At 64.5% G+C, this 21,090-nt stretch overlaps 1 protein-coding gene across 5 annotated transcripts; it reads left to right on the forward strand.

The window, feature by feature from the left end:
- Positions 1 to 3,976: 3,976 nt before the first annotated feature.
- On the forward strand, positions 3,977 to 21,090 carry TRAF2 (TNF receptor associated factor 2). Of its 5 annotated transcripts, none has more exons than XM_070456137.1 (12): positions 3,977 to 4,050; positions 10,014 to 10,223; positions 10,540 to 10,618; positions 10,723 to 10,821; positions 15,157 to 15,318; positions 15,577 to 15,651; positions 16,815 to 16,889; positions 17,843 to 18,022; positions 18,127 to 18,453; positions 18,853 to 19,030; positions 19,414 to 19,562; positions 19,967 to 21,090. In XM_070456137.1, the coding sequence occupies exons 2-12, from the start codon at positions 10,036 to 10,038 to the stop codon at positions 20,183 to 20,185; spliced, it is 1,731 nt and encodes a 576-aa protein (XP_070312238.1). In that variant the 5' UTR covers positions 3,977 to 4,050; positions 10,014 to 10,035; the 3' UTR covers positions 20,186 to 21,090. The 5 variants fall into 5 exon arrangements, with proteins under 5 accessions (XP_070312238.1, XP_070312240.1, XP_070312237.1 ...); XM_070456139.1 differs by lacking the exon at positions 3,977 to 4,050 and adding an exon at positions 4,160 to 4,237; XM_070456136.1 differs by lacking the exons at positions 3,977 to 4,050; positions 17,843 to 18,022.

Genomic DNA, 21,090 nt, shown 5'->3' on the forward strand with positions numbered 1-21,090 from the left:
GCGGGTCCTGGGCGGGAGGTCCCTCCGGCGTCAAGGGGCCAGGGCCATAGTTCCTGATGAGGCCGGCAGAGGGCGCGCGCGGACCGACCGCGGCTCCCCACTGAGCCCGAAGGGGCCGCTGCCCTCCAGGGACCCACATCTGGGGGAGGACAGAAGCACGCCAGGCTAGTCCCACCAGGCGTGGGGGAAGGGCCAACTTAACACAGGGCAACCAGGAGAGAGACCTTCTCTATCTTGAGACCCTAGAGGGCCCAGGCTGTGTCCAGCACCTGGGGAGGAAGGTAGCTCGTCCCAGCCACCTGTGGGCTGGCGCAAAGGCCCTGGGGCCAGATTGGCCTGGTGATCCGAGGCCAGGGATGGTTAGGGCGGCCCCGGCGCCTGTGATTTTGAATGTGAGGTTGTCTCCCAGGTCTGCGGTTCTGCATATGGAGTGGGGTCCATTTTGTAAGATTGGCTGAAGGGCGGTGGGTGTTGAGTGGGGAGTCTGGGCAGAGCTTGTCTCTAAGTGGGGGAATTTGGGGTGATCTTTGCCTTCTTGGTAATTTTATGTGTTTTCCAGAGCTTCCAAAATGACCTTCTGTTGTTTAAAACCAAATGTTTTTGAATAGGTGGTACCATAAAGTGGTTTAAAAACGGTGGGTGTTCAGAGAAATTGGCCCCTCCATGCCTCCCAGAATGTCAATTACTTCCTCCTGCATCCTTCCCAAGTCTGCGGAGAATACAAAATACAAACGGACATGGAGCCCCTTCTCTACCACCTCGGCTTACGGAGGACGCTGCACACACTGTCACCTCCGTGCTCTGCACCTCGTCTGCGCCGGGCGTGGGTGGCCCTGCTCCCAGACTGCCTGCTGTGAAGTCAGCTGCTGGACCTCACCACCCCCTTCTTTCTCCTTTTCTGGAGGAGGGACAGCGTGGGCAGTGTGCTTCCAGACCAGGGGGCGGGGGAGCCCCTTGTGGCTGGCGCTGGGGCAGGGGAATTCTGGGCAGGACTGGAGGCTGGCCTTTCTGGAACCCCCTCCATCAGGTGACGACTACACAGTGAGAGTGAAACCAGCTCCTTTCGGAAGCTGCAGCTCGGGGGGGGGGGGGGGCTTCAGGGCTGAGCTCTCAGGACAGGCAGTGGGTTGTGTCAGGAGGCTGGCTCTACCAGCTCTGGCCTCTGCTCCGGGGACAGCTTCAGGCACGGGGGGCAGCCCACATCCAGGGCCCCAAGTGGGGTCCCATGTTGACCCTCCTGCCTCAGGGCTGAGTGCTGTTCTCCCAGAGGCCTGGGCATAAAAGGACGGGAGGTGAGATGTCCAAGGGCACCGGCCGTGCCAGTGAGGAGTGGAGGTGCCCTGGGCATTAGGAAGTGTCCTGGGGCGCTGATGGGGGCCTGGGAGAGGAAAGCCCAGGCGGCCGAGCAGGCGCCAGGGGCCGAGGAGGGGGCCTCGGGCAGAGTGGGAGGCGGCGGTAGCACTCGACCTGGGGTCTGCAGGCCCAGTGAACGGTGGGTGGGGCCTGTCCTGCCTGCCCGGGAGAGCTGAGAAAAGCCAGGAGCCACGGCAGCATCGACCCGGGTCTGTAGCTGGGCCCACGCCTCTCTGGGGGGCACCGAGGTGCCGGACAGAGGCCCCAGGCCCCAGCCCTCAGGGAGCAGGCAGATGACGCAGGTCCCAGCAGGGTCTGCTGGGGCTGTCCCGGCCACCTCCCGGATGGCTGCCTCAGAGGCTGAGTTTTACTTTCTTTTTGGCAGGAAGGAACCTGTGTGGGAATCCCCTGCATCGCCCGACGACCAGAGTGAGTCATCCCTTCCCAGCCTGCCAGGACGGAGGTGCCACCTTCTGAGCTGGTGGCAGTGTGGGCTGGCTGCCTCTCGTCAGCAGCCCCTCCCGGTCAAGGCTCCGTCTCCCAGGTCTCTCCAGGGCCTGATGCCAGAACCACGCGCGCGCACACACACACACACTGTCAGTGTATATCGATCAGTGTATGCACAGAGACCCTCTGAACTGGCAGTTTGAAAGATATGAAAGCATTCTCATGCTGGAAGCCTCTCCAGGACCTTCAAGATTAGCTCAGGCCTGTCAGTGCCAAGGGCTGCAGGCAGCCGCCTTCTGGGGAAGCGGGACTTCCGTCCAGGAAGCCTCCTTGGGAGGCAGGGTGGGCTGATGGGGCCCTGAGCTCAGCGCCTCTGTGCTGTCGCAATGCTGGAAGGGCAAGTGAGGTCTGAGTCTCCCTGGGGACGCACTGCAGAGGCAGGTGAACGACTTCCAGACTTTACCCTGAAGAAAGAGGGGTGCTGCTGTGGGGAACCCCCTCCCTTCTTTGCTGCCCATGGGTTCCCATGACAGCCTCGGCCCCCCAGACCCTAGGAGAAGAGACCTCCTTACCCTGAGAGCACCATGAATTATGAACCTTGAGAGAAAGGCTCATGGAACCCATAGGAGGGGACAGGGTGGGGGGGGCAGGGATGCTTGCGGCAAATGTTAGTTATTCAGTCCCGTCCCACTGTCCGCAACCCCATGGACTGTAGCCCGACAGGCTCCTCTGTCCATGGGATTCTCCAGGCAAGAAAACTGGTGCGGGTTGCTATGTCCTCTTCCAGGGGACCTTCTTGACCTGGAGATTGAACCCAGGTCTCCCGCATTGCAGGCAGCTTCTTTACTGCCTGAGCCGCCGGGGGAGCGGCAAACTCAGCCTCGAGGTTCACAGAACTCGTACTGGACGCAGGGCGGCCTCGCTGCTGCACGCAGGGCTGTGCTGTTTGGGACTGGGGAATTCCAACTCCAAGTCATGATTTGTGCGGCATGATGAGAGTACTTCTGGACGCTGTGTGGATCATTTACATGATGTGGCTTCACAGCCTGCCTGGTTTCGTTCACTCCATCCTTGGGCACTTTGCTTGGCTTCCGATGCTCCCCCTGGAGCGGGGGTGCCCAGTGTGCTGCGTGACCTGCCAAAGGAATCGTGCCTGTCCCTTCCTGAAAGATGGGGAGAGCTGTCCCCTTTCCCCCATGCTGGTGTCGGAGGAGACTGTTCTCAGGTCTTTAGAAAGCTGTGTCCCACAGGAGAGAATCCGAATTGTCCCCTCCTTCAGCAGATAAGAAACGCTGTCCTGGGGTCCTGTCCTGGGGTCGCACACTCAGAGGCAGTGCCCTGCCCCTCCCGACGGGGACTTTTGTTCTGGTCAAGACTGTGGCCTCCTTTCTAAATGTTTCCACTTGTGTGTCTGTAGGCCAAAGGTATGTATATTTGGTTTTGTTTGGTGGTAAAATTCACATAATGTGAAATTCACCATTTAAACCATTTTGAAGCTTACATTTCAGTAAGGTCTGGCAACAGTCGCCGCGGCTAGATAGAGGACACTTCACTACTCGGAAAGGAGGCCTCCCGTTAGGTCTTCCTACCCTGTAGACACGAAGGAGGAGGAGGGCACGGCAACCCGCTCCAGTATTCTTGCCTGGAGAATCCCACGGACAAAGGAGCCCTGTGGGCTTCACTCCACGGGGTCGCAGAGTCCGACACGACTGAGCGACTAAGCACAAGCCCCCTTTAGACCGGCGGGGTCCGTTTGTACTTTTTCTCCTGAACGTAACCTACTCTCGGGCCCAGCTCTGCGCCGACCCTGGGCCTGGGGTTGACCCTCCATGAGTGAACAACTATCGCCAGCATAAGGAGTCGTGGAGTCCTGCCCGGAGAGAGCCCGCGGGAGACTTAAGTACCCAAGGCGCGGCAGCCCCGCCCAATCGGCGCCCGCTGCGGCTCCCTGCGCGCTTCTGGTAGGCTCCAGTGTCAGTCCGTCAGGAGGCGGGAGGGGCGGGGACAGGGCCGACCAATCGGGCCCCGCTGTGGCTCTCTGCAGGCCCTTGGTAGGCTTTTGTCTCAGTCCGTCAGGTGGGCGGGTCCTAATTAGGGGGCGGGGAGAAATCTAGCCAGTCGGTGCTCCCTATGGCTTCCTGGGCGCCTCTGGTAGGTCCTCACAGCAGTCCGTCAGGCGGGTTCGGGGGCGGGTCGGCGGCAGCCGCAGCGGCTGGCTGGCAGGCAGTTCCGGGCGCGAGGCGACCGTTGGTGAGTCCTGACGTCGGGGTCGGGGTCGCGGTGGGGTCGGGGGTCGAGGTCTAGGGGCGGGGACGCGGGGTGGCGGGGCGCGCGGACCCGGGAGGCCCGGCGGGGGGCGCGGACGCCGCGGCGCGCGCGCCCGAGGGGATTTCTCGGGGCCGGAAACTGAAAGTCGGAGCGGGCCCCACGCAGGAAGGTTCGCGAACAGCGGGGCGTCCGCGGGGGCGGGCTCGGGACCGGCGGGGTCGCCGCGCCTCGAGCCGCCCGCGAGCTTCGGCCGCGGCCCCCGCCCTTTCCTGCCCCGCTTGGGGTGCGGACGGGCCCCCCGACCTCGGGGGCCGCCGCGGGCCCCTCCGCCTGCCCCGGCCCCGCTGCGCTTTGCCCTTGCCCGACGGTGACCCCGGGCCCTGGGGCGGGTACGGGGGTCCAGAGCGGAGGCAGCTGCCGGAGCGCGCGGAGCCCGGGGACCCAGCTCTGCCGCGTGTGCGGTGCCACAGGTTCAGTGGACGCCGAGCGGGCTCCCGGTGGACCCGGCGGTGGGAACAGAGAGAGCCGGGAACAGCTGCGCCCGTGACGGCCGCCGCTCGGCCGATCCAGAGACTGGCAGGGCGGGGGGTGTGTCGGGCCTCGCGCCTGGCCCTGCGAGACTCAGGGGCTACATGTCCCTGGCGGTGGGGCCGGCAACAGCTTTTAGCAGCTCAGTCACTGACTTTAGGTGGAGGTCCCAGCCGGCCCCAAAGTGTGGCTTGAGTTGTTTCTGTATGTTTTAACAGCTTTATTGCGGTGTAGTTTGCATACCATAAAACTCCCTTATTGCTTGAATTTCAAACAAACTCCTAAGAAGTGTTTTTGTAAAGCCTTTTCTGAGGGGCAGTAGCCTCCTCACGCATTTGGGCATCTGACTGATTCTAGCCCCCCAGCCTGGCCCAGCTCCCACCTCAGCCTGCCCTCCTGGGGACTGAAGCCGAGCCCCCCGGTGCTGCAGCCCCCAAAGGCCGGCGCTGTGAGTGGAGCCTCTTGTCCCGTTGTGGGGGATAGCTGCGTGGGCACCTCCTGAGACACCCAGGCTGCTCCATGGGCCCTTCGGGTGTCCCAGGCTGCCTTGTGCTCTGTGGCCCTGGCCTGTCGACTGCAGCGGCGGCAGGGCCGCTCGCTGTGCCCGGCGTGGTGCGTGGTGCATGGCGGGATAAGGTGAAGGTCATGTGTGTGCATCACTGACACGGGCACTCTGAACTGAAGGAATGGGTTGTCTCAATAGTGCTTGTGACCTGGGGCTAGAACGGAGAATGTATAGCCATCACTCGGTGTTGGGGACAGTATTTTCTTGGGGGAAGAATAGACCTTTTGACTTGAGTCAGGTGTGGGCCCCTCTCAGCAGTGGGAAATGCCAGCCCACCTGCCAGCACAGTCAGCGCACCAGTGTGGATTGGGCACAGCCTGGCAGGTGGGTTTCCATGGCAGGATGGCACGCGGGCAAGGGGTGGCGGGTTGAGAAGAAAACACAGAAAAAAATGACCTGCAGGCTCCACGGATCATGCCTGGAGTGGGGGGCACACATTCCTTCTATCCTCGAGTCCAGACTTGGGCTCGATGCCCTGTCCTCGAGGGGTGCTAGGACTGCTCCTTCCAGGAGACGGGTGTGGACCACTCCGTAAAGATCTCCGTGTGTCCAGGGGGAGGAGGGCGTGTCACTGTCCCATGGAGGGCTTGTGTCTCGGGGGAGGGACAGAGGCAGGCTCCCAGCAGCAGGGCGGAGCCGGCAGGCCCGCAGGTGGTAGAGAGGTGTTCGGGGCAGGTGTTCTTGTGGACTGGCTGTGGTTTAGGGACGTGACTACACAGCAGCGGTGGGGGTAGGAGGTGAGTAGCAGGGGTGATGCTGTGCGGGTTCCAGGATTGGGGTGCCCTGCTGTGGAGTGGGGTAGGGCATGGCTGGGCTAGTCAAGGGGGCAGCACAGAGGAAGGGCCAGACCCAGGCGTGTGAGTCGGTTGCCAGCGGGAGCCTGGGGAGCAGGGACGGCACCCATAACCGCCCGCACATGCCCGGGTCCCTCCTCCCTACCACCAGGCCTGTGATGCCCCTGTGCCCAGGAGAGCAGGAGAGGGCTCTCTGGGAATCTGAGAGCCTGCTTGGGCAGCCTGGGGGGTCTGAGGGAGGAGCTGGGTCCCCGTCATGTGTTTAAGGGGCTGGGGAGGCCCTGCGGTAAGTCATGTCATGGTGGACGGTGGCCTGGCCCAGCAGTTGCAGTGTGGTTAGGTTCTGGATGCTGGTTTTTTGGGGTAGAGGTTGTTGGGTCTTCATCTCTGCAGGTGGGCTTTCTCCAGGTGCGGCCAGCAGGGGCGCTCTAGCCATGGCTCCAGCGAGTGGGGTCTCGTCGCGGTGGCTCCTCCACTGGGCTCAGAGGCTCAGTAGTTGAGGCTTGCGGGCTCAGCTGAACCTGTCGTTGGCAGCTGGATCCTTAACCACCAGACACCAGGGAAGTCCCGCTTCTGGATATGGGTAGCAGGCAGAATCAGTGGGTTTCCTGACCCACTGGAGGTGGGACTGAGGCCTCAAAGGGGCACATTTGCTCCATCGTCATTACCATCTCCCTGTCAATGGCCCAGTTTTTTTTTTTTTTTTATTAGTTGGAGGCTAATTACTTTACAATATTGTAGTGGTTTTTGCCACACATTGACATGAATCAGCCATGGATTTACATGTGTTCCCCATCCCGATCCCCCCTCCTGCCTCCCTCCCCATCCCATCCCTCTGGGTCTTCCCAGTGCACCAGCCCCGAGCCCTTGTCTCATGCATCCAACCTGGGCTGGTGATCTGTTTCACCCTTGACAGTATACTTGTTTCAGTGCTGTTGTCTCAGAACACCCCACCCTCGAATGGCCCAGGTTTTAATAAGAGTCTGGGTGCGTTGGCGGCGCGAGTGGCTGCGAGCGGGCGGGTGTGGCGTTTACTGTGCTCTGGTGTCACAAGTTGCCGGGTGCTGAGTTGGTGCCCGATCACTTGACATTACGTTGAGCTTGAAAGAAGGTGACGTCGTGTAAACGGGACTGCTCACCTGGGGCTGTGGTCCTGGGGGCCGCACTGTACACCGTGTGCAGATGTCAGTCCCTGACTCTGGCCTCGGGAGGTTTGTTGTGCAGGCGGCTTAGACCCGGGGGATGGGGGCCCAAGCATTGCAAGCAGCAGGGGTGGCTGTCAGTGGGAGCATGGATTTGGGGGAGTTCAGGCCCTGCATTGGGACATCCCAGAGGGAGGTTCTTGAGCTGAGCCCATGTGTCTGCTGGCGACAGGTGGCCCCCCAGCAGCCGCCTGTTCGACCCTTGATGTGATGTTGGTTTGGGCAGCAGCTTGCCCTTGCGAGATGACTCACTGACTCCCACGCACCGGGTGAGGACCGTGGGGCCCAGCTGCCCAGCAGCCTCGGGCTCCATTGGGGTCTGGGTGATTTCCCGCAGGGACGGCCCTTTCCACAGGTCCTCCTGCTGTGCACGCAGGTGGGATCTGGGCTTGCGAAGGGGGCCTGCAGTGGAGGAAGTGGCAAAAGGCAGGTGCCAGGTGCCCCCACCCTCCTGGGGGCTGCAGCCCACCTGGGGGCTTCTTTTGTGTTAAAACCCGTTTCTGAGGTTGCCCTGCAGTTGTCAACGTTATGAAGCGGGTTGTTCTGGGTAAATGTGCGTCAGTGTACCATGATTAGGGATTTCACCATCTTTTTTGGATTCTCTGGGAATACAAACTCCATCTCTTCATTTTAAAAATGAGATACTTGTACAGCAAAGTGTACAAGTTCTGAGTGTACGGCCAGACGCACCTGTGTCCACGCACACAGCTGCTGCTGGCCTTCTGGAAGTCCTCCCCTCCCGTAGCGCTGGCCCTCCTACATGGAAAACTGTTCCGCTGCTCACAAGGTTTCTTTTTTTTTTCCACAAGGTTTCTGACTCCAAATCTGTGATTTTTCCACACCAAGCAATTCTCCATTTCTTTCTCTTTTTTTAATTAATTAGTTTCCTTTCGGCTGTGCTGGGTCTTTGTTTCTGTGGGGGCTCTCCTCTCGTGCCGGAGGGCGGGGGCTGCTCTCCCGGGCGCGCAGGCTCAGTAGCTGTGGCTAAGGCCCTGCTGCCCCGTGGCATGGTGGGCTCTTCCCGGACCAGGGATTGAATCCGTGTCTGCTGCACTGACAGGCAGCTTCTTCACCACTGAGCCACCAGGGAGGCCCCCCGTTTCTCCATGGCCGCCTGGAGTCCTCACAGGCCCCTCCCGTTCAGGGCTCGGCCCCACACGGCTGCCCCCCCCCCACCTCCGATGGCAGTGGGCAGCGAGGCCTCCCGTGCTTCAGACACGCTGACTGTAGATCAAGGTTTTTCATGACGCCTCCTTGGGGTCAGTGATTTGCTCGCAGAGCTCTGAGAACTCAGAATCTCAAGTGTCAGCCCGCTGGGAGAGACGCCCAGGCCAGGTACGGAGGTAGGGAGGGCAGCCATACTCCCTCCGTGCGCGTCCCCGTGTCCAGCTAGAAGCTGTCCAAACCCCCTGGTTCAGAGTTTTCTAGAGGGCTCCACTGTGAAGGCACGCTTGATTAAATTGTCAGTAAGTCATCTCTAGTTCCCCTCACCCCCCGCCCCGGGAGTTGGGAGTGGTGGTGAACGGGCAGTCCGGCCCCATCGCTCAGGAAGCCCTGGGGGTCTGGGTGCTGCCAGCAGGGAGGAGCCCCAGCTCCTGCTGCCTCAGAATCGCCCCAGGGCAGCCGCCTCCCAGCTCCTTCATCTTCTGTTAGCTTTGCATGTCCTCCAACTCCCTGTAACTGGAGTTATTCTGTAAGTAATAGTCTAGTAGAAATGCCGTTTAACAGAATATCACTTTGTTGTGTAAAGTTAATGCGCTCCTGTCTGGAGCGTATTTTGGGGTGTGGGTTAAGCGCGAGACCAGGGCCACGCGCACGGGCGCATTCCTCCTTGTTTTTTACCACCTTGCTCGAGAGAAGTCGGGATTCAGAAAATAAACTGGAAGCTTGGAAGGCCCAGAAGGGGTTTGGTTCCAGGTTGGAGGCTCCAGACACTTGACCCCTGACATCTGTCACCCTAAGTAGAAAAACCACCGGCCGCCCGCCTGCGAGCGCGGGTGGCTGCGGTGCAGGCCAGAGGGGCCTGAGATGTCTGGGCGGGCGGCTCTGCGAGCGGGTGGTTCGGGTAGAGCCTGGGCACGAGCTTAGAGCCTCTGTGGTGTTCCTCATGATTTTTTTTTTTAGTTCTACCAATTTATGGCTACCAACCCATCTCCCTGTGCCTTCACACCCTCATGCTCGCTCATGTAACCCATGGACTGAAGCCCGCCGGGCTCCTCTGTCCATGGACTTTTCCAGGCAAGAATAGCGGAGTGGGTTGCCATTTCCTTCTTTGCGCCGTTACGATTAAGGGTTACAGTGCATTTATAGATGTGACTGGAATGAAATATTTAAGGCTGTAAGCCTTGAGGCCTCCCAGGGCGCCCTCGCTCTGGGCCGGGGAGCTGTGAGTGCTGAGGGGGAGGTGAGGCCTGCAATGTGTTGGGGCCTTTTCTCTCTTTATTGCTCAGAAAAGAGACTGTTTTGTGGTTCTTTAGTGTCCAACAGGAGTAAAGCCCATGGGTTAGTGAAATGGGCTCAATCTGCCACAGGAGGTGTGGTCAGCCAACCGCGTCTGGGTGGGGAGCCTCCACAGGCAGACCGGGCGAGTCAGTAAGAGCATCATAATGATCCCCGCCTCAAGGCGATGGCCAGGCCCGAGGATTGAGGGCTGTGGTCTCCCTTGGATGCAGGCTGGGCCGGCTGGCCTGGGAGAGGCGCCACCCCGTGGGGGGGTGCCCGCTGCCTCAGCCTTGGCCCCCGCATGTTCGAGACCGGTGTCCTGCCTCAGACTTCACCCCCACAGCCCAGTGGCCTCGGCCCCTGGTGACCACACACGTCCCCGGACCCACCCTGACGCGCTGTGCTCTCCCTTAGGGCTTGGTGGGGTGTGGCGCTCATGGCTGCAGCCAGCGTGACCCCTCCCAGCTCCCTGGACCTGCTGCAGCCCGGCTTCTCCAAGACCCTCCTGGGGACCAAGCTCGAGGACAAGTACCTGTGCTCAGCCTGCAGGAACGTGCTGCGCAGGCCCTTCCAGGCGCAGTGCGGCCACCGCTACTGCTCCTTCTGTCTGAGCACCATCCTGAGGTGGGGCCCGCAGGGGGGGCGAGGCGGGCGTCCCCTGGGTGGGTCTTCCCGCTCCACCGCGTCTCTACTGGGAACCACGCAGTCTGCCGGAGCCGCAGCTCGCAGCCCTTTGCAGCGGGCGCCCACGTCCCTGAGGGGTTGGGGGCGAGGGCAGTGGCCGGTCCTCAGGAGGACAGTGTCCCCGGTCCCCGCGTCCGTGTGTGGGCTCTGCGGGCGCACACAGCCCTGTGCCTGCTGGCCACCCCGCTTGGTGGCCGTGGGCTGGGTCTGGCGGGCGGCAGGCTCACGGGCCGCTCCCCCCCCCCACCCCCCCCAGCTCCGGGCCCCAGAGCTGCGCTGCCTGTGTGCAGGAGGGCATTTACGAGGAGGGCGTCTCAATCCTGGAGAGCAGCTCGGTGAGTGAGCCATCGGCGCTGTGCTGGCCGCGTCAGGAGGGGCGGCCTGGCCCGGGCCTGGGGCGGCTGGCGGGGGGCTCACCCAAGGGCCGCTCTCTCCCCAGGCGTTCCCGGACAATGCCGCCCGCAGGGAGGTGGAGAGCCTGCCGGCAGTCTGTCCCAGCGAGGGCTGCTCCTGGAAGGGCACCCTGAAGGAGTACGAGGTAGGGGCTGCCTGGCGCCGGAGGAGAGGCGGCTGCCGCTGGGGTGGCCAGACGTGTGGCCGGGGGTGGGGCGCTCGCCGACTGCGGCCGTTTCCTGGGGTGTCGGGGAGTTCGGGGAGCTCGCCATCTGTGGCCATTTCCTGGGGTGACCGGGGGGCAGGGAGCTCACTCTCTGCGGGTGTTTCCTGGGGTGGCCAGGGAGCAGCGGTGTGCGTGGGGCCCGGCCTGGCCTGAGCGCCACACGGGCGAGGAGTCAGCCTTCTTGCTGCCAGGCTTGTGTTGTCTCCTCGCTGACCGAGTTCTCGCTGGAGGACGCAGGAGTGGCCTGCTGGTCAGTCCTGGGGTCACAGGAAGGCGTCTTGACGAGGTGCCAGCGACAAGGGCAGTGGCTGGGTGTATCTCTTGTGGGCCCCTCGGGCAGGTTGGGGCACCGGTGTGCCAGCCTCCCTCTGGCAGCCGGGCCTGCCGCCCTGCCGTCTCCTCGGGAGAACCCCGGGGCTCGCGTGCCGCTGGAGGCTCTCCTGTGTGGGTCACCTGCACGAGCTGTGCCCTCAGCACTTCCCGGCGGCCGGGTGCTGCCCGCGGAAGATGGGGTGCCCATGCTGCGGTGGGTCATAACCCGGTCTAGGCCTAGTCTTGAGAACAGGGGAGCCTGCCCCAGGCTGCAAGGGGAGGGGCCTTGGGCCGTCACGCCAAGGCCGCTCTCAGCCGTGGGGTCTGACGAGGGGTCTGAGGGCAGGGAGCGTGACAGGGCAAGGTGGCCGGCGCGACGGGGCTCATGTGTGTGTGTGTGTGTGTGTGTGTGTAGCGTGACAGGGCAAGGTGGCCGGCGCGACGGGGCTCGTGTGTATGTGTGTGTGTGTGTGTGTGTGTGTGTGTGTGTGTGTGTGTGTGTGGAGCGTGACAGGGCAAGGTGGCCGGGCCCAGCCCGAGGCGACGGGGCTCGTGTGTGTGTGTGTGTGTGTGTGTGTGTGTGTGTGTGTGTGTGTGTGTGTGTGTGTGTGGAGCGTGACAGGGCAAGGTGGCCGGGCCCAGCCCGAGGCAATGGGGCTCGTGTGTGTGTGTGTGTGTGTGTGTGTGTGTGTGTGGAGCGTGACAGGGCAAGGTGGCTGGGCCCAGCCCGAGGCGACGGGGCTCGTGTGTGTGTGTGTGTGTGTGTGTGTGTGTGTGTGTGTGTGTGGAGCGTGACAGGGCAAGGTGGCCGGACCCAGCCCGAGGCGACGGGGCTCGTGTGTGTGTGTGTGTGTGTGTGTGTGTGTGTGTGTGTGTGTGGAGCGTGACAGGGCAAGGTGGCCGGGCCCAGCCCGAGGCGACGGGGCTCGTGTGTGTGTGTGTGTGTGTGTGTGTGTGTGTGTGTGGAGCGTGACAGGGCAAGGTGGCCGGGCCCAGCCCGAGGCGACGGGGCTCGTGTGTGTGTGGTGTGTGTGTGTGTGTGTGTGTGTGTGTGTGTGTGTGGAGCGTGACAGGGCAAGGTGGCCGGGCCCAGCCCGAGGCGACGGGGCTCGTGTGTGTGGTGTGTGTGTGTGTGTGTGTGTGTGTGTGTGTGTGTGTGTGTGTCCGGCCCAGGGGAGGCCTCAGGGCCGTACAGCCCCCCAGCGAGGCTGCAGGGCCCCTGTTCTCTGCGCGGGGCTGCCCGGACCACAGAGCAGCCTCACAGCGGTGGGGTATGCGGGCTGTCCTGAGTTTCCACCTGAGGGCGGGGCCCGTCGGCCCTGGAGTGGGGATCCCAGGTCCCCAGGGCTCCTCTCTTCTGCTCCTGGCCCTGGACACTGCCCAGCGGTGTTCCCTGTTGCCCGACTTGATGTTGGCTTCAGGCTCTCGGGGTCTGCATTTTGCCAGAAGAGCTTGTCTGCATCTGTGGAGGAGCCTGTGGTCAGGTGGACAGGAGGTGTGCTCTGCTCTGATGAGGCACCAGGTCTCCCTGTGCCCCTCCTGGGAGCGGGCCTCCAGTCCCTGGGCCACCGGGGGGCAGAGGCACAGACGGGTAGCCCGTCTGTAGGCGGGCCTGCCCTGTTGCTGCCTGGGGCTGTCCAGAGAGGAGGCCTTGGGGCAGGGTCTCCCTGGGGGACGCCGTGACGCTTTTTGAGGGGACCAGAGGTCCGTGGGGACAGGTGGAGTAACCCCAGCTCCCGAACCCTCGGGGCTCACTCCTGCCTCCGGCTGGCAGTGCGGGTGGCAGCTTTGAGGGCTTCTGGCCGAGAGCCTGGGACCACAGCCAGCCGTGGGCCTGCTGGCCCTGCAGGCATGCGGGCTGGAAAGTCCCTGGCTAGGCCTGGGAGCTCAGGAAAGTCCCTGAGGGGGTGGTCATGTGTGAGGCGGGCCTGCCTGGCCTCCGAGTGCAGCCTTTGGTGCAGGCATGACCTGTCACTGGCTTGAGAGGCCACTGCAGACAAGGCCGCCTCGGTGCGCGGGCAGCCCCCTTGCTGCGTGGGGGCCCTGCCCTCAGCCCTGCGCCAAGACATCTGCCCTCTGGCTTGCTCAGAACTGGGGCCATGCTGGGAAATGCTGGGGCTTCAGCTGAGCTCCTGAGAGTGTGGAAAGATGGGGAAAATCCTGTGTAGCCTTTGAATAAGCTTTTCCCTTGCAGTGATGTCTAGCGTTTTCTAAGAACCCAGTGAGATAACGTTCCAGTTCAGTCAGAAGATGGTGGAGCGCCTGCCAAATGCAGGTGGGGGCAGCTGGGGGCTGCTGTCTAGAAGTGGGACTGGGAACAGCAGGGAGAAAGGGCCTCGGGCTTCAGAGGAGGGTCCGGGTGGACCTGGGTGGGGACCAGGCTATGGGGCCGTCACAGCTGAAAGGGGCACAGAGCGGGCGTGCTGGCCCCTGCCGGGGCGTCCAGAGTTGAAACGCCTGAACATTTGGTTTGAACTCTGGCTGACGGCGTGTTTGTTGATTTCTCCATGCCGTCCGAGAGGAGTGGAGCTGACAGAGCCGGCCCGGCCTGGGACTGAGCGTGCCCCTGCTCCAGGCCCAGGGGCGGCTGCTGTGGAGTGGGGCCGGGCTCAGCCAGGACAGGCCTTCTTCTCTGGGTGTGGCCGGGCTGCCCCGTGCCCAGCCTCCAGCGTTTGCAGTGATCAGATCCAGGTGCCTCCGGAGCCGTGGGCACGTCTGAGGCTCCTGCCTGCTTGTGGTTTGCCCTGTGCTTAGTGTGGTCAGACCAGAACCCTCTGGGGAGCTGGGGTGCCCTGGGGCTCAGGGACGTGCCCCCGGGCGTGCCTGCAGGGCGGCAGCCCCGGGGCAGGGGTCCCTCCGGTCTGCTCGCTGCACCCGGCATCATCCTGCCCAGCACCGCACAGCCCATCTGTGTCCTGGGGCCTGGCCCCCGCAGCAGCGTCCCTGACGCCCCCCTGGCCTGGGGCTGCCTGGGGGCTGCATCCCATCTGATGTGCACCCCTGGGGCGGCGTGGAGCTGGGGTCCTGGGGCACCCTGGCTGCCTGGAGGGGTCCCCCGTGCTGAGTCTCCGGGATGCTCCTGGGGTTCTGTTTTCCCCGCCGCCAAGCCTGCTGCGTGAGGTGGAGGCCGTGTGTGCACACCGCCGTGGACGGTGGGCCACGTGGAGACGGCCTGAGGGAGGTTCCTCCTCCTTCAGGGTCACTGTGGCTAACCGCTGGGGCACCCAGCCTTGCAGCCCAGAGTGGCCCGCACCTGGCAGGCGCCCGGCCTGCGTCTCCACAGAGTGGTCGTGTTGACATGATGTGGATTGGACTGCAGTTTTTATAAAACGATCACACACAAAGCATCATGTCCTGTTTTCTGCTTCCTGCCTCCTCCTGCGCCCCTTCCGGCCAGGTTTCCTGATGGCTCTCCCGGTCTCTGCCTGTCCCCTGGGCCCGCCGCCCCGCCCACCTCCCGGCCCGTGCTTCGTCACTTCTCCCGCTGCCTCTGCCTCCCCACTCACCCCGTGGCCACCCCAGTGCCCGGCAGGCCCGGCTCTCACGGCCGCGGCACAGCCACCCCACGGCATCACCTCTCCTGGGGCAGCCTGGGCCTGGCGGATCGATCGGAGCCCCAGGCTGGGACCCCGCGTCCCCGGCCGCCTCACCCGTGGCCTCAGCTTCAGGAGGGCAAGGGGAGGGGCCCCTGACTGTCCTCTGGGCTGCGGTGGCTCTCCTCTGCCTTTCATCCTCTAAGAGCCTGTCCCTCTGCCTCCGCGTCCCCCTCACTGTCCCCTCTGTGTCCGGAAGGTGGGGCTCTGCCAGCTGGACCTGGGTCGTGACCTCTGCCCTTGAGCAGGGGTGCCGGAGTGAGTACGGGGGTCCCATGGCCTGGACAGAACTGCAGCTGCGGCCAGAATCCCGCCAGCGGCCCGCCAACACCGCTCCCTTTATTGCCAGAGCTGCCACGAAGGACACTGCCCGTTCATGCTGACTGAGTGCCCGGCGTGTAAAGGCCTCGTGCGCCTCGGCGAGAAGGAGCAGCACCTGGAGCATGAGTGCCCGGAGCGGAGCCTCAGCTGCCGGCACTGCCGGGCGCCCTGCTGCCCAGCCGACATGAAGGTGAGTGCAGGGGCGGCACGCGGGGCCGTCTCCCTTCCTCAGCCTCCTGGCGGCTGGACGGGCCCGGCCCCGAGCCTGTGGATGCCCTCCGCATGCGCCCAGACGAGGCTCTGACGGCCAGACGGGGCCAGCCCCGAGCCTTGGATGCCCTCTGCATGTGCCCGGATGGGGCTCTGATGGCCAGACAGGCCTGGCCCCGAGCCTGCGGATGCCCTGTACGCCCGGCTGGGGCTCTGACGGCCGCCGCGCCCCTTGCAGGCGCACCACCAGATCTGCCCCAAGTTCCCCCTGACGTGCGACGGCTGCGGCAAGAAGAAGATCGCCCGGGAGAAGGTGGGCACTCTGGGGCGGGGGGTGGGCTCCGTGTCCCCCCTCCCACGGCATTGCCCGCCGGCTGCGCCCTCGGCCCGCGGGAGCGGGGACCTGGTACTCGGGTGCTCCACGCTGTGTTGGGGCTCCCTGTGCCCTGGGGTCTCGGCCTCTGTGGGCGGGGTGGGGGGAGGCAGCTCTCGTCTGCTGCCACAGCGCATGGTCTCACAGACCCCTTTCACGTCCCTGCTGGCTGTGCGGGGAGCTGACCTGTGTGGCCAGCTCTCTCTCCAGCCCTCTGTGCTCTGGGGGGAGGACGTGAGCCTTGTGGCCTGTCCTCGGGGAAGCAGCTGTGGTGCGTCTGACAGAGTCCATCTGTCTCCTTCTACTTTGAGCACCTGGGGTCGCTCTGTAGAGCTTGTTCACAGGTGTGCTGGGCAATCACGGGGCTCCAGGCCGAGGACTGGGAGGCAAGTGTGTTCTGGGCGCTTGGGGGCTTGAGGCCCTCCCAGGGTGGGAGGGGGCCCCGTCCCGCTGCACCCTACCGGCCTCGGCGCCTCAGGCCTGGCCACACAGGGTGAGGACTGCGTCCCAGCTGGTTTCAGGTGGTGACGCTCACGTTGTGAGCGTGACCAAGAGCTTTTCTGCCTTGAGTGTCACCAGCATCCCCCCCATTTTTTTAATATTGGAGTGTAGTTTGATCCCTGGAGGAGGCCATGGCATCCCGCTCCAGTGTTCTCGCGTGGAGAATCCCATGGACAGAGGAGCCTGGCGGGCTGCAGTCTGTGGGGTCGCACAGGGTCAGATAGGACTGAGCCATTCCCGCTAACTCACCACCAGCCTTAGACCCCGGGGCTGTAGGCCGACTGGTGGGGAGGCAGCAGGGCTGCCTTCTAGGACTCGGAGGCCTGCGCGGGGAACAGAGGCTCCGCGGGTGGTCTGGGATGTCCCTCAGCCTGTGCTGGCTTCAAGGCACACACGTGGCTGAGTTTGCACATGTGCATGTGAGCATGAGCATGTCGGTGCCCTGCAGCTTTGGGAGCACCTTGCTGGGCTTTGTCTGGCCTGAGTGTGCAGAGGCCGGTGGGGTGGGTCCAGGAACCCTTGCTCGGACTCTGACCTGGTCGGGGCTGCAGGGGTGAGCGGCCGGAGCAGAGGTGGAGCGGTGTTGACCCCAGGCCCGTCAGTTTCAGGACCACGTCCGGACGTGTGGCAGATGTCGAGTCCCGTGCCGATTCCACGCCGTCGGCTGCCCTGAGATGGTGAGTCCCTGTCTGCAGCTGGCCTAGCTTCTGGTTCTCAAGCAGAGGCCCTTCTGGACACATCTCCCCCCTTGCTCCAGCTTGGCCCGCGGGTGTCCCGGCTCTGTCCATGTCCTCCCGGTGATCCCCAGTGCCCAGCCTTAGCCACCCCGTGGAAAGGATGCCCAGCATGTTGCGCGCCACCCCCCCCTCCCCGCCCCGGGGTCTGGCCACGCCCCTGCCCATTCACTCACCTCTCTTCACCTGGCTGTTACGGCCACAAGCCCCGTGGTCATCGTGGACCTGCCTCCTGTCTCGTGTCCCGGCCGGTCTCCGGACGAGCTGCTGTTCTGCCCGGACAGCCCCCAGCCCCCCCCTCACTTCTGTGGTCTGTGTGGCCCTGCTGTGTGATCCTGCTCCAGCCACTGGCCCAGCTGTCTTCTGGGCTTTGAGCCCACCTCTCTGCAGCCGCGGCTGCCCGCTTCTTTGCAGCTCCCTCGGGTCTGGGCAGCCCCCTGTGTGCGTCGCCCCGGCCCTCCTCTCTCACCTGTTCTGTGTCCCCGAGGGCTGGGTGTGTGTAAGCCTGGCCCGTAGAGACAGGCACCCCAGCCCTCTGCTCTCGGCGGGGGCGGCCTGCTGGCGGTGCTGTTACCTGCTGACTTGATGTCGCCGGATCTCAGCACCCGCTGTGTTTTTCTGCGGGTGAATGAGGGTGGGGCCCCTTCCATCCCCTTGGTCTGTGTGTGCCTGCCTGCTTCTGGACACTGCGGTGCTGGTTATTTCGTGGGCCCAGGGGCTGTTAGCGCCTGCAGAGGGACCCGGGGCTAGAGTGGCTTCTTCCCGGCCCACGGAGGGTCACGTCCTGTTGACCTCGTAGCTCCAGCAGCAGCCTCAGCAGAGCCTCCATGTCAGGCATTCAAGGTTCCCGCACGCTAGGCCTCATGTGGAGCTTCATCCCTTTATTTGTGCTTTAGACTTTCTTAGTCCTTCTGACCCTCCACACTCGCTGTGGAGCTTTGGAAGGGACGTGGCTGCAAAGTCAAGTCTGTGCGGGGGGACTGCCTGAAGGTGACCTTCAACCCCGTCCCGAGCCACATGGCAGTGTCTGTAATGGTTCCTCCGGCAGCTTAAACACGAGTGAGGCGCGGAAGGAGGTCTGTGTCTCGAGGACAGGCAGCTCAGGGTTGGGCCTCGGGCGCCCCACCTGCCGAGGTCCGGGCCCGGGGCCTGGCGGGGCTGAGTGCTGTGTCCTCGGCAGGTGGAGAGTGAGAAGCAGCAGGAGCACGAGGCACAGCGGCTCCGGGAGCACCTGGCCCTGCTGCTGGGTGTCCTGCTGGAGGCCGGGCGGCCCCTGGGGGACGGCCGCCCACTCCTCGGCCAGGGCGAGGGCACCTGGGAGGCCAGCGCACCCTCCAGGGCGGCGGAGCTGCTACAGAGGTGCGAGGCCCTGGAGCGGAAGACGGCCACCTTTGAGAACATCGTCTGTGTGCTGAACCGGGAGGTGGAGCGGGTGGCCGTGACGGCCGAGGCCTGCGGCCGGCAGCACCGGCTGGACCAAGACAGGATCGAGGCCCTGAGCAACAAGGTCCGTGCTGGGGGCGGGGTGCATGCCCCCAGCGCCCGGGCCGCCTCAGACGGGCCGGGGGCCACGGCGTGTCCGAGCCAGAGCTGGGTGGCGCCTGTGCCTGTCCGGCGGGCTCCCTGCACTGCCTGTGCCTGAGCAGAGCTCCCCGGAGTCCCTTCTCCGACGGGGCAGAGGTGGCCGTGGGGACGTGCTTGCTGTGTGTGTGGACTCTCATGTTTCCTCCTGGGGTGGGGGTCTCGGGGGCACGGAGCCGACCTACAACAGCTGAGGTGCTGGGCGAGGGGCCATCCTCCTGAGGAGGGGAGACAGCCTGGAGGCCCTGACAGGCTCGTTCATGCCGGGTGGAGGCTGGTCCCTGTGGGCCGGCAGGGGCCCGCCCTCACGGCCCCGCACCCCCAGGTGCAGCAGCTGGAGCGGAGCATCGGCCTGAAGGACCTGGCCGTGGCCGACCTGGAGCAGAAGGTCTTGGAGATGGAGGCGTCCACCTTCGATGGCGTGTTCATCTGGAAGATCTCGGACTTCTCCAGGAAGCGGCAGGAAGCCGTGGCCGGCCGCACGCCCGCCATCTTCTCCCCAGGTGCTCTCCCAGGCCTTCCCACCCGCACCCCTGGGTCGGGGTCGGCTCCAGGCCTGCTCCTGGCTCCGCACCAGCCTGCCTTACGTGGCCGCCCCCACTGCGTCCAGTCACCCCTCCGCTCCTCGTGGGACGGGAGGCTCGTCCGGACCGGAGGTGGCTGACCTTGGCCCTTGGCCCAGAGCCTGGCGAGCTGTGCGTTGACCTGGCTCGAGCCTCCCGTGGCAGCGAGGCCATCGTGGGCTCACGTTCAGGCCCCATTTCTGAGCGCTCTGTGTCTGTCTGCGCCGGCAGCTGGCCCCTCCTCAAGCCTGTGCTGAGCGGCAGGTGCTGTGGGGAGGCCGCGTGGCTGGCCCGGGCTCACCCCCCTGCCCCCCACCCCGCAGCCTTCTACACCAGCAGGTACGGCTACAAGATGTGCCTGCGCGCCTACCTCAACGGGGACGGCACCGGGCGTGGCACGCACCTGTCCCTCTTCTTCGTGCTGATGCGGGGCCCGCATGACGCCCTCCTGCGCTGGCCCTTCAACCAGAAGGTGCACGGGGCTCCCGGGCGGCGGGTGGCGTCCGTGGCTGCTCGGCACCACGGTGCGTGGAGGGCTGCCTCAGAGAGCTTGTGTGCCAGGGCGGCGGGCAGCCGGGCTGAAGCGGGGACCCAGGTCTAGGTCAGCGCGGAAGTGAGGGGACGCAGCCCCATGGCCCTCGCGGAGGGCGTGGTGTCCCCGAGCGCGGGGCGGGGTCCTGCTTTTCCCTGGAGAGCGCTGCTCCTGGGCCGGGGCACCTGGGAGCTCCTGAGAAAACGCCCGCGAGGTGTGTCCTCAGAGGAGCCCCACGGCCCGCGGGCCAGCCTCGGGTCTCTCAGCAGACAGGGCAGGGCAGAGACGGACAAGCCCGTCCGGCTGCGGGGTGTGACGCCCCCTCGCCCCGGGTGCTCTCCCAGGTGACCCTGATGCTGCTGGACCAGAACCACCGCGAGCACGTGATCGACGCCTTCAGGCCCGACGTGACCTCCTCGTCCTTCCAGAGGCCGGTCAGCGACATGAACATCGCCAGCGGCTGCCCGCTCTTCTGCCCCGTCTCCAAGATGGAGGCCAAGAACTCCTACGTGCGTGACGACGCCATCTTCATCAAAGCCATCGTGGACCTGACGGGGCTCTAGTCGCCTCTCACACAGCGGGGCCCCGCGCTGGGTGGGCTCCGCTGAGCTGTCCTCAGGGGCCCGTCCTGAGCGGGGCTGGGCTGAGGGGCTGTGTGTCCCTGCTGGGTGCGCCCCGCAGGCCTGGAACCCTCAGTCTGCAGCAGGGCAGCCGTGGCGAGGAGCCCAGGAGAGGAGGGCCTGGCTGCCGCTCAGAGGAGAGCCCTGCTGGACCAGCCTGACAAGGCTGCACGCGGTGGGTGCCCCGTGTCCCCCGCCCTGCGGGGTGTGGGGCTGTCCCCCAGCCCTGCTAAGACACGTCGACCTCCCCGTTGGCTCGGGGAGGCGCGCTCAGACCCTCGGCGCTCTGCCAAGTGCTGCCCTGGCTCTGGCCCTGGGGGCAGCAAACCTGGCCGTCTCCCGAGTGTCCCAAGGCTCCCAGACACCAGGGACCTCGGGGAGGTCGGCTCTTCTCCTGGGAGACTGCTTGCTGGGCGGCTTCTGTCTTTCAGGTCTCGCCAGGGGCTGCCATGGAGAGCGGGGCCCCCAGGCCTGCAGAATGCTGGTGGCTTTGTCTTCGGGGGCGGGGGTGGGGCTGACGTCATGTCACCGCAGGAGCAGCCGTGCCCGCCCTGGGGTCCCCTCGACAGCGGCCCGAGCACAGGGTGCACCTGGTGGACCCTGGCGGGGCCTCAGCCCTGGGGGCCCCCGGCCGGGCGCAGGTCCTGGCCGCTGGCTGTCCACACCTGGGACTGGGAGACTCGGGGGCCAGGTCCTCAGAGACCTCGTGACACTGGACACCCTTGGCGTCGTCACCGTCACTTCTTAACAGCAGAGAAGCACGCAGAGTGATGAGCTGTGAGCCCAGAGTTAACACGTGTACACGTTTTGAATTATGTATTTTAATTAAAAAGAGACGTTGCAGAAGA

The sequence above is a fragment of the Odocoileus virginianus genome, chromosome 2 (genome assembly GCF_023699985.2).
Source record: "Odocoileus virginianus isolate 20LAN1187 ecotype Illinois chromosome 2, Ovbor_1.2, whole genome shotgun sequence".
In the NCBI taxonomy this organism is placed as follows: domain Eukaryota; kingdom Metazoa; phylum Chordata; class Mammalia; order Artiodactyla; family Cervidae; genus Odocoileus; species Odocoileus virginianus.

Coding starts and splice junctions, on each gene's coding strand:
- TRAF2 (XM_070456137.1), top strand. CDS start 10,036: ATGGCTGCAGCCAGCGTGACCCCTCCCAGCTCCCTGGACCTGCTGCAG. Junction 10,619..10,722: donor CAATCCTGGAGAGCAGCTCG/GTGAGTGAGCCA, acceptor CTCTCTCCCCAG/GCGTTCCCGGACAATGCCGC. Junction 16,890..17,842: donor CCGTCGGCTGCCCTGAGATG/GTGAGTCCCTGT, acceptor TTTGTGCTTTAG/ACTTTCTTAGTCCTTCTGAC.